This window comes from Atta cephalotes (assembly GCF_000143395.1).
Source record: "Atta cephalotes unplaced genomic scaffold scaffold00038, whole genome shotgun sequence".
In the NCBI taxonomy this organism is placed as follows: Eukaryota; Metazoa; Arthropoda; class Insecta; order Hymenoptera; family Formicidae; genus Atta; species Atta cephalotes.
Genome location: NW_012130102.1, coordinates 233,541 through 246,322, shown reverse-complemented (window position 1 = coordinate 246,322; position 12,782 = coordinate 233,541). Strand labels below are relative to the sequence as shown.

General features: G+C 27.5%; 1 protein-coding gene across 1 annotated transcript in view; it reads right to left on the bottom strand.

Annotated features, from left to right (window-relative positions):
- The window catches only part of LOC105621872 (sodium/calcium exchanger 2), a 75,025-nt gene that overhangs the window by 18,974 nt on the left and 43,269 nt on the right, over positions 1-12,782 (bottom strand). Inside the window, exon 4 of the mRNA XM_012203310.1 lies at positions 3,119-3,310. Coding sequence (XP_012058700.1) covers positions 3,119-3,310 — 192 coding nt within the window. The remainder of the gene's footprint in view (positions 1-3,118; positions 3,311-12,782) is intronic.

Genomic DNA, 12,782 nt, shown 5'->3' with positions numbered 1-12,782 from the left:
GAGAGAGAGAGAGAGAAAAGAAAGATGCGAAAAAAAAACAGATTAGATAGTTCAGCAAAAGCTATAGTTTGCTGAGTAAGTTCAACATGTATAAGAAGATTTGATGATTCAACAAAGAAATTATATACGTCTAGTAGTAACAATTATGAAAATGCTAATTTAGCTTATTCTTTGCTACGATAAGAATTAATGTAACAAGTTTTCTTCATTACAACAGCAAAAGTTGCTATCTTTGAGTGCCATCCACGCCATTCACGCTGCAAATGCTTTGAAACATTCTTTGATCAATTCAATAAAATTTTTTCTTCTGATTGGTCAATCAAGTATTTGCAACGTTAAGTGAATCCGTTAGTCAGTTTTGTTCAAAATTTTAATTTATATATTGATTTTCGTAGAAAGTTATCTTTGCTGTATTAACAAATTTTTGCTTAATGGCGGATATAAGATAGGACGGAGAAGGCGACTTCCCCAGAGTTTTCCAAACAGAAAGTTAGAATTTATTATATAACAATTTATTATATAACAAAATTTGTTTTTAAATTACATTTCATATCATGTTAATATGTATGTAAAAATATATCTGGCTAATAAAATACTGAATACCAATATAATTTATATTTTATGATTATGATAATAATAGTAAATATAATGAAACAATAAAGTAATAAAAATAATTAAAAAAATATTAAAAATAACATCAACAGTGAGAATAACATCAGTAATAAGTAAATATTTACATTTCATCATATCCACCCCCCCCCCCTCCCTCCCCCCTCAGAATAATTCTCTGGATCCACCCTTGTTTTTGCTGTGCTATAACAACAAATACGATTATAAGCGCTAATTTTATTCATATATAATTTTATTACTTTAACAAAGTAAATTGGCTGTCCATTTGTCCATTTGCGGCTGTACATTTGTCGGTGAAGTTTTTATTTCAACAAATCTTTTTTTCCGTGGAGAGAAAATTAAATTGTTTTCATCTCGATCAATTTTTAAATAAATATTTACCAAATAAAGTACGTTGATAAATATGTTTTACATCTTTCTTTATTATATATTTATAATATTTGCAATATTTCTTACGCATACACGAAATAATATTTTGTTCATTAAATATTTTACATACACTGTACATATACTTCGCCATTAATAGCAATTATTTATTAAATGTCGAAAAAGATTACCACACAATAAAGTTTCGTTGCTGTATTTGTAAATTCGATTTCTTGACCAAAGCTCTCACCAAAGCTTTTTCAGAGATGCTTTGAAGAACATAGAGTACGTGAAATAACTTCCTGCCGTGAAGAAAAGCCTCCTGGGGAGCGAAAGAAAGAAAAGAACCAAAATGATAATAGAAAACAGCTCGTTGCTGATATTTTATCGTGTTTTTTATTGTTTTCTGTGCTTGAAGTTATAGCGAAATTCGACACGGTCATTTTCAAAGCTTCCATTGGAAGTTTACGGTATTCGTAATAGGAGGTGATAATAGCGCCATTCCGAGGAATTTTATTATTTTGTATCAATTTGTTCACATGTGTTTTCATATCGTTCATTTGCTGCGACGATACAATTTAAAAAAAAAATCTAGAGTTTAAATGTTTTGAATCATTTAAATTTTATTATTAATTTTGATGTAATAAAGTAAACAATTGTGGGAATAAAAGTATATTCTTTTTAATTATTCATTTTTTTTAAGTTTTTATTTTTTTATGCAAGCAACTAAAATGAAAATTTTTAGTTACATCGTTGCAGTAGAGCGACACATATAAAATTTAAATGTAAATCAGAAGGGTATCTTATTTCGAGTTTTTATTTACTTCGATAAATTTTTATTTTAATCGACAAGTTTTTATTTAAGTTTCATTTTTCTCTATAAAATAAAACGTTAATGTTCCCAGCACAGAATTTGCAGCAATATCGCTGCAAAATCTCTACAATATTGCTGCAATATTGCGTTGTAGTAGCGTTGCTGTAACTTTTGTGCAACTTTGTTGCTGTAGGAGTTTATAATATTGTATATGTCAGTGATATAAAAATAATAATTACATCGAAAGTATTTTGAATTACATATTAAATGTCAAGTCAAGTTTATTGCAATTCATGCATCTAACTTAGTGCATATTAAAAAGGCTGTTGAAGATGTAAAAAAATGTAAGAGATATGTTTCTGAAAGGGTTGCATAGCCAAAGCAACAAAAATTTAAGATGAATGTAGGAAATGCAGAAATGTGAGAATCATGCATAGTGCCGAGGGAGTCTTGAATTTCACGAGTCTCTACATAATGCTGCATTCCTCAGAGTTGCATTTTTAAAGAGCCTCAATCTAGATGCTCGCGCGCGTCCCGTGATACGCATTTCTCCATTGGGAAAGATTAAATCAAGCAAGTTCGAGTTAGACGCGCAGACTGTTCAATAATAAATTTCAATAATAAATTGGCAGAAGCTTGGTGAAAAATTTTTTGTAAAGAAGAAATTATGAATAGAAAATTTTACTATATTTTATATATTTTATAATTATGAGAAACAGTCATAGGAATTAGTTGAAACTTTCATCCCGATTTTATTACTCCTTGTCTCTCATGTTTTAACAAGAGGCTACTAAACGTGTATAACTGAGGAATACAATGTTCTGTCTCAGCCGTAATGACTGATAATTATAATTACACAATTATACACTTTGTATTTGTGCCTAAATCTGACTTGAGTTACAGTGGCTATGAAAAAGTAGTCATTTCCGGTCAATATATAATTTTACAATAATTTTTGTCAACCTATTTTTTAATTTATAATTTGATAAAATTATTGTTTATAAGGGACACGTATTTTCATGTAAATATATATGTTTTTGTTTCTAAGAAAAATGTCTATGAAAATTAAAAAATTAAGTAGCAGGGTGACATCAAAATATGACGTGATGACATCTATTTTGGTCTACAAGACGTCACGTTTGTTATTTAGGAAACATAATTTAATATTTTACTTCTCAATTGTGTTACGAAGAGTTCAAAAAAATCCTGTATACACACATATATATATATATATATACGCGCGCGTATGATTATAATCTTTACATCTTACAACAGATGTTCCAAGAAGAGATCATATTAGGAGCTCACCGAGTATTATGGAGGCATTTGCTCGCTGGACAAGCTTATCCACAGTGTTCTTGAACTCCTTGGATTCTTTAATCCTGATTTGTGCCCGGAACACTTCACCTAGACGCGGTCTGCCCAACAGTGCCATTTTCTCCTCTTCCGTTCTCTCCTCCGGCTGCTTCAGCTCCGCTGCTGCAGCGATTCCTGCTTCCGCTGAAACCAGAAAATCGCATCTTGCTACTTTAATAATGTCGGGGCATGTTCTGCAACAGAATAAGTGGGAAGTCGATTCATGGTCAGATAAGAACAGCGAAACAGTTTCTGTTAATTAACAAGTTTTAATTAATTCCAGTCTGGCATAATAAATATGCGCGTTAAAAATAATATCGTTATAAACTTTTTTACAGGATATTTTTGGATATCGAATGACCCATTTTTGCATTTGCAAAATGCTAAAAGTTTTAAGCACTTTCAAGAAGAGAGTTTTAACATTGAGGAACATTAAAACACGGACAGTTTTAAACCAAGTTAAATTAAGATTACAATTTTAAAAGAAATTATTTAAAAAATATACAATATATATAATTCTTTCTACATTGTATAAAGTTACAAAATTTGTATATAGAGCACATTTTACTTAGACTTTAAAAATTATTATTAACTATTCTTTAAAAATATTTTATTTTTTGTTAAACGATATTATTTTTAATATAATATATTGTTATTATTTTTATATCTTCTTATTTTTATGTATTCATATATTACTGATTTATATTACTGGTTGCTAAATATTCTGTTTAACCTTTCCAGTTTTGCATATTGCATTATATATAAAAAATGTATAAGAAATGATGTAACGAAAGTATAGATGCACAGAAAGGTTAAATACAATTTTTAGTATCAATTGTTAAAGATAAACTCACGCTACTCTATAAAGATCGATCGTGTGAAAGCAATATTGAACAAGATTGATTGATCAATGTCCTCCTCCACGTGAATCCATTAAAATAAACCTTAAACGTAGAAGACAAGTCCGACAAACAGCCGCTTTCTCATGTGGTCGTGACTTTATTATCGATTGGTCTCATGAATTATAGTCGCACACCTCTCTTAAGCTAATTCCGCGCTTCGTACTCCGTGTCTGACCACGCATCGACTCACATCACTTGCATTAACACTTTTCTACTAGCGCATAGTGTGAAACTAATTCAGCCTAGAAGAAAAATATTGTTCTATGTGGCTGCATACACACAAATATGGAATGATAAGTATGAATACGATGTATTCATTTTATATATTTTATTATGCAGTTAGTATGGCAAATAATTTCGACAAAAGTACATTTTGAGCCATGTTATTTCGTTAGCTGAAGAAATGTTAATATATATAAAGAGGGATATATTAAGTCCAATCCAGATGTGTTATTCATGTAACGATAAAATTTTCTACAATCCAATATGTATTGACGATTTTACACAAAGTGTCTTTGCTGCGCTATCGATGCATGAATAATACTGAATGACCACATTTATCTCCGTCATCGAGGGATGATCGATACTTTACGCCGGGTGTTTCGATCGATGATGAATAACGCATTTATTGTTGGTATCTCCTGTCTACAGTCGTGATGGTATATGGTCGTATTTTATCGAAAAAATAAAAAAACCGAATAAATCTGAAATGTGTTAAAATAAGAGACAGCCAAGAGATAAAAAAGAAATAGAGAGCGAAAAAAATTATTACTATTATTAAAAGGAAATGTTGTGTGTAACATAGATAAAAAAGAATAAAAATATAGAATATAAAAATATAGAATTTTTCATTAAAATAAAAAATTTTAACAAATACATAATGTAATTTTTTTTTTAAAATCCAAAATTATATTTAAAAATTTATTTTATTTAAGATCGTTTACAAAAAGTTCATAGATCCTTTTAAGATAAAAAAAACGATTAGTGGATACACTTTTTCTATAAATGATTAGTTATATCTCAATCACAACAGAAAAGTTAAAGTTATCTTTATTAGAAAAATGTGTTACTGCTTAATCGCTTCTTTATTCTCCAGGAAATTGTCTAGAAACATTCTTTCGTAAGCGGATATAAATTTGTTTGTCTTGGCTTTCACTAGATGTTCTAATGTTACTCCATAAAAGCTTCTTATAGTTCATATCTCGACTAAAGTTTTGGGAGTTAGCTGACCGTATTGGCAAATTCAATTTCGTTTGACTTTTGTTTGATTTAAAATAGATATATCAACACTGTTATCTTCTATAATATCCTCTCTAAACTTCGTGAAAGGTATTTTATTAAATCGCTATGATATTGCCAATATAATTTAAGGATTAAATACAACAATGACAACAATAATAAATATATTCGATTTATTATATTTGTAAACAGTTTTTGATGGATTTTATCGGATTTTAAGCGGGAAATAGTCTTTTACAATACGCGATATAATCTGAAACATGCAGCAAAATAATAAACATAATTTCTGTAATTTCGGTAGTTATCGGTTATGTAACAATAAAATAATAATATAATATTATATTCAAAATTATTATATTTACAAAAAACATTGTTGTCACTTGTAAAATAATAATAACAATCCGTTGTTGAGGTATGATTTTATCATCGTATAGTATTTCCAACACAAAACAAATCTGCCGTTTACTGTCTACTTTTTCGTGCTTTTATACGTTTAATTTTATTTTTGCAAAAACTTCAGTTAGATTGATTTAAGGATTTTTGTACGCTTTCAACATATTATACAAAAATCGGAGAAAAACATTTTTATAAATTTTACCATAAAACCGATTTCTTACTATGATTAGAGCAACAAAATCAAGATTAGAATAATATAATAATTAGTACTTATAAAGAATACTAAATATTACTTCTCTGTATGTTTCCTGATTCTGCTCACGTTAGCATAGCTAACTTTATAGATAAAGTCATTCATAACTGTCGGATCTAAAATGTATTCAAAAATAAAATCGTCGGGAAAATATATTGTTAAGTAAATAATTATTCAATGTATGTAAATAAATAAATAATGATAATGGTATTTGAGATTTCACAATCTTCTTTTGAAAATTAATTAATTTTAATTTTCATAGACGATAATTAGAAAAGACAATCAAGATTGCTGAAAATTTGTTTTTCAAAGCCATATTTTAATCATTCGTCATTGAACGTTAAATCTCATTCGAACAAAGGAATACAATTTAAGGAAAGGAAAAACAAGAGAGGTTAAAATGAGAATATTTTCTGACTCATTGTCAGACACAGATAAGATCAATAAACGATCGACCGATGAACGTCAGATGCAGTCGGGATGCAATTTATTACGCTCGAAATACGCTTTTATTTGAAAAAAACTGGCGCATTAAATTTGAGGTAAAGGAAATGTAATTTGCCTCAGGAATTATTCTGTGTTTTGCTTTCTAACGTAACGTTTTGCTTAGTTAGCATTATGTATATCTCAATATTTCTTTGCTTGAATATACATATATATATATATATATATATAGTAATATGTTGCGGTGCATTTTAAGTGAATTGCATTCTGTCAGTGAAATTAGCTCATATATACATTTTACATGCTTGCGTGAGAATATAAATATATTATTATTTTCATGTACTTTCTCATGTAATTTCACATAAAGAAATTAAAATATATTCTAAGTCTAAAATATATTCTAAAATTTTGCATAAAGTTTATATAAAAAGTTAAGACAATCTTTTTAAAACTTATTTATTTTCTTCATTTATATATTTACTTATTTATTGGTAGATAAATTAAAAAATCCGTTTCAGTTTTAGCTTTAATTATTTAAAATCTCTTTAATTTGTTATTCTTTAGGTTAAGATATAACGTTCTTGACATTTTGCAATTGATTCTCATAAGGTATACTTTTTTTTTACTATACGTAATGACTGCATGGATAATAGATCAATAAATAAGATAATTTATCCAAACTAAATAAAAAATGCGAAATGAATCTTTTAAAAACCTTTTTATTTTTTATGTATTATAAAAAATAAATTACTTTCTTACTTTTTTATCTGTTAAAAACTTAAAATATTATTTGAGTCACTTAAAATAAATAATTAAGAAATTAATCATGGGAATAATTTATAAACAGAAAATTGTACTATTCTTTTACTGGGTGAGCTTCGCAGTCGAAAAATTGCTAGCTATTGCAAAACTGGGACACGATGATTGAATACAAGCATTGATAACTAAATATGGTCCTGACTTTTCCATCAGAATTTTAAACTTGATTGGGGAAGTCAGAAATAGATGACTGCGGAAAATCTCGTCTCATTTTGCAAAGTTTTTTTAACTTACGAAGGTTTAACTTACGAACGGTAGTGGAATTTTCACGAGTGCTTCTCGATCAAAATGTCGAAATTATCGGAAAACATAAAGAATGATAGGCGGAAGCAAACGAAAAATTCAGTATACGAATGTAATAAATCTTTCTCCAAATTTTTTAAAAATTTCAGAGATCTATTTATAAAGAAATATATACGTTCAAGTTAAAAGATTTTAATCTTTTCGAAAAAAATTAAAGACCGAAAGTAATAATAAAACTTTAAATTATAATGATATAATATTATATTTTTTTAGTTAAAAGATTATAGACTGTTTGATAATAGTAGATTACAGAAAATAGTTAATATTCTGTAAATGAGCAATAAATAAAATATAAGAAAACAGCAAAAAACTTAAAAATCTCTATTATATATTATATTAGCATATCAATAAACACGATCGTATCGCGTGCAGCAAGTAACGAGGCAAATCGGTATTTATGCGCGAGCTGTCAAGTTGAAAGTACTTTAGATTACCGTATCTCAGAAACGCCAATTGAGTTTCTAATAAGTTTAATCGATAGCCGCGGTTTTGATTATACTACGAACATGCTTTAACTCCATATTCTATTCAAGTGGGTATGAGTGGAGATATCGCAAAGATGTCTGAAATAGGAAATTATTATGAAACATCATTATTGTACCTGATTACCATAGATAAAACGTAGATAAAATCTTCTTCCACTTCTAATACAAGGCTAGGCTAGGAATGATTGAAACAATCTTGATACACATATATGTGTCAGAGATAATAATCGTCAGAATAATATGGTTAATCCTCTGAGAATTTAATCGTGACAGATATTTCAGCGAAACGCTACATATTAATTTATATCCATTTATATATCCCAATTATTGTAAAAGTTATTAATTATTTACAAAAGTTGTATGATTATTTGAAATAGGATAAATCTTTGCTAACTCTGTTTTAAATATTTAATACTTCTTCTACACTGGTTTATATAATTAATTGATCAGGAAAAACAATAGGCACAGTCGTTTAATAAAAAGGGTATAAGTTAATACACAAGAACTTACTCAAGGTTATGACAATGCGGGGGTCATGACATATTGAAATAAAAATCATTTTAATGAAAGCTAGATTCTCGTTTCTACGGTTTGATTGATCATTTTTAATACATATAAAAGAAACATTTAATACATACAAAAATTAACATTTAAATTTATTTTTATAAGATATGCATTATGTGAATAAGAAAATTAAATACAAAAATTTTTTATTTTTTATACACTATATATACGTTTTTTATCCATTTAATTTCTTTGTCATTAATTTTTATTTAATTCATTTTATTTTCCTTTTTAAAATAAATTATATTTTTAAAAATTAAATATTATATTACTTTATTATAATTTAAAAAGAAATCTTTTTATAATTTCTTTCCAAAATAATATAACGCAACGTATAATTTTTAGGATAACTAAAATGACAAAAGTATAGATATTTATAATTTTTGTATAAAACATTGAATTTTATTATGGTACTTAGTACATGATTATAGGGAAGAACAGTTTTTTAAAATTAAAAATGCCACGTCGCACATCAAGATTCGAAGCAAAACTTGGAAACTATACGTTACAATTTTTAACCGAGCGGTATTTTTCGCACGTATATATAGGTTGATGGAGCAGTTGAAATTACTCTTAGTACTGCAACAGTAAAAATAGATCGATCGGGAGATGGATGGGGTTGCTTAATGTGGGAGTGAACTCATCATGGATCATCCGAATGGTTACTGCAACTGGGAGATGGTCCAGAGTCAAAAGTCAAGAAAAGTCCAGATGAAAAAGGTCAAGAGATGATACAATATTTTTGTCAATCTATCAATAACAAATTATCAAATGGGATATTAATAAAAGATCTAGATTAAACGCATTAGCTTCGAGCACAAAGCGAAAATTTCACTTTTAGTATCACTTTCGGAATTATCGCATTGTTTAATTATTCCCATCTGTTACCGCGCACTGTCGATAGAATTTTTACTTGGACGTAATTTATACTTCGTTGAAGACTTGCAAAACTCCGTGCTTGAAAATTTCCAAGTGAAATTACGAGAATTTTCTCAATTATTATACAGAATATGTGTATCCATGATATTTTAAATCTATATGATATTTTCGAGTGCACTTCGTATAAAGTTAATTTTCGCAACTTGTTATAATATTTAAACTATTTCCGGAAGATGAATTATTATTATTGCTTAAATTATTTCCATAATTTTATCATTAATTAATTACTCTTTGTTGTTTCTTCTTTCATTCTTCAATTATCTTTAATTATAGAGTTTGTATACTTTTGAATATTTTCTGTAATTATATCGTAATTTAATGTAACAACTAAAGTTTTTGATACAATAAATTCAAAACTCGATATTCTTGCAATAGAAAGGGCGTTGAAAGCTAAACAATAAGCAAATAAGAATGTTAATATAAATGTTAATTTATTTACTTAATAAAAGCTTTTAATTACTGAAGAATTTTATGAGCAGTTTGGAACGTTTCAATATAATATTATTTGTTTTAACTTTATACTTAGATTATTTCCTTCATTTTTACACTCCATCTTTTGCTATTTCTATTTCTATATTTCTCTCTTATCACGTTATTTATATTAATTTTTTTTTTTTTAGAAGCACATTGTTGCATAAATGTAGCCACATACTTATTCACATACTTTATTGTTGAGCTGTTCGAAAAGCTCGGCTTTAGCCCGGGAATTCCATTTTTAGAAGCAACGTATGGCGCCTTGCGGCCAACGTAACTTATGTCGCGGTTACTTTTAAGTAGTAAATTAGCCGTATTATTTCGAGGCCAGTCAGCAGAAATTCGGCAGTACAACTGATTAAAAACGTGCAGGCATGTAGTAAACTTGGCCGTGTGTCTTTATTATACTTTCTTATTTTGTCGCTGTTATTGCCAGAACTTCACAAATAAACATTTTTCAACCCATGAGTAAAAATAATAATGGAAAAATAGTGCTGAAAATTCTGTTTTCTTAAATTATTTAAAAAAAAATAAAAAGAATTATATTCTCTTAAGAAAAATTCTGCAAATTATGCAGATCAGAAGCAAACTATCCCACTTTATTGTTAGAACAAAGGCCGTAGTTGATAAAACGAATTAAAAAAAGGTCTCAAATACAAACACAAGATCCAAAACTTTCGTAACCTGAGCGGGATTGATTAATTTCTTAATTAAAAGCAAACAGCCGCGGGTTAATTAGTTGCCACGTAAAAATGTAACAAATCACTAGTATTTTGTACTCGTTCCTATTTTTCTTAAGTAAACAAAAGTAAACATTTAAGTAATGAAATATAACTTTATAAATTTATATAAAAAAGAAAATTTCTTATTGGTCAAACGCTTTTGTGTCATTTCATTTTATTTACTACATGTATTAATTCTCATCTTAGGGTTGTGTACAATTTCCATGAATTAATAAGCTTCATTAGCTCGAATTTTCGAAGTAATTAATTCTCGGTGGCGTTAATTAGGAGGCTAAAATTGCTAAGAATAAAAAAATCTTTCTCTTCATAGTATATGAGTCTCGTAAGCTACAATAATATAATTTTACATCATTGTGTGTACAATTTTTTTTTATTTACCATTTATTTTTATTATATAAATATAAGTGTATTATTGATAAATATTAAGCCGAGATTTAGATGGCTTCATTTATTGTTTTTCTTTCTTCAAAGACGAATTATAGAATTGAAATTTCAATGGAGGTTATATTTTCATTCGTTACATAAAATATCAGTCTCGCGTGTTAATCCAAGTTCGTTAGTACAAACAACATGGTCAGTCGCAAAGGAGAGGATATTTCATTATGGATAGAGGCTATTTTCGTCATTTATCAACGTCTGTCGCAAGTCGGGAAAACTGATTTCTTGAAGTTTCATCAAGTTTATCTTGTTTTTATCAGATATTTTATATTTTTATGATTTTATCACTTATTTTTTAATACTGCATCACATGAACCATGAGTCAGAAATAAACTTAGAATAAAAGCTATGACCGTGTAGATTGCTGCCGTATTCGTTACTTTAAAAACAAAACGTTTTATGATTCGAAAGAATTATTAAATATTACACTTTTTATTTCTTATTAATATAAAATCCAGCCTTGGTTGGCAATTTATTTATCATTAAATTCTCAGCATGTAACATAAAACATATTTTTTTTTGTTTAGAAATTATTATTTCTAACGGAAACAAGCTCCTAGAAATTTGCTTTAAAACTGAAAATTGTAAGATTGTAAAAAATATTATTAAACCTACACCAAGATCCGCTTTGAATATGGTTTCTTTGCTTATTCGTGTGCTGAATATCACAATGCTCTAATCTCTGATGATTTGTCTCGACCTACGCTCGTTACTTTCGACGTGTTTTTATGATGGTAACTGTTTCAACCGTGCATTACAACTTTATATCTGTTGCATCTCGTGACAGATCATATATTAAATGTACGACTTATGAATAAATATAACAGCGATTTATAAATAAAAATGAGAGATGTGGAAAAAATAAATAGAAATCGTAAATAAAATGTATAAACCATTACCATAAATGTTATAAATAAAAGTTATACAATTTTATCGAATAAATCGTATAAATACAGACAGCAAAAATTTGTCGTAAAATATATAAATATAAATTACATAAATGTGCCTGATAACATAAATAAAAATTATAAATAAAGATTATGAATTACTACTGTGAAAAATATTAATAGAAATAATAAAACTTCATCACGCGGAAATTACGAATAAATATTACAAAGCTTTAATTGTTCCTATACTGTGTACATTTCATGTAATAATTCATCATCAATTGCTTATAATATATATAACTTAATTATATTAATTCAATCTGATATTTTAAATAAGAGCATTCACTTGATTCATAAATAAATAAACGCATGTTATTTATGCGACTTAATAATTCATTATTTTTCATAATTATTATTAATCACTATATCGTCATCATTTATCAGTCATTTATAAGATAATTATAATTACATATGCGTATGCTTTTACAAGAAGAACTCTTTATAATAAATGCGACTTATCAATTTTCCCGTTTATTTTAGCTATTAAATTACATAATCAATTACATAAATTGATTTATTTATTTATCTTTTCCTTTCTCTTTTTTCTCTTTGCATGCGTTTATATTACAGAGAAATTTTTGTTCGTTGAATGTATAAAAGTATCCAGTAATGCATTTTTTGGCTGTAGAATAGATATATATATATATATATATATATATAATAAATAGTA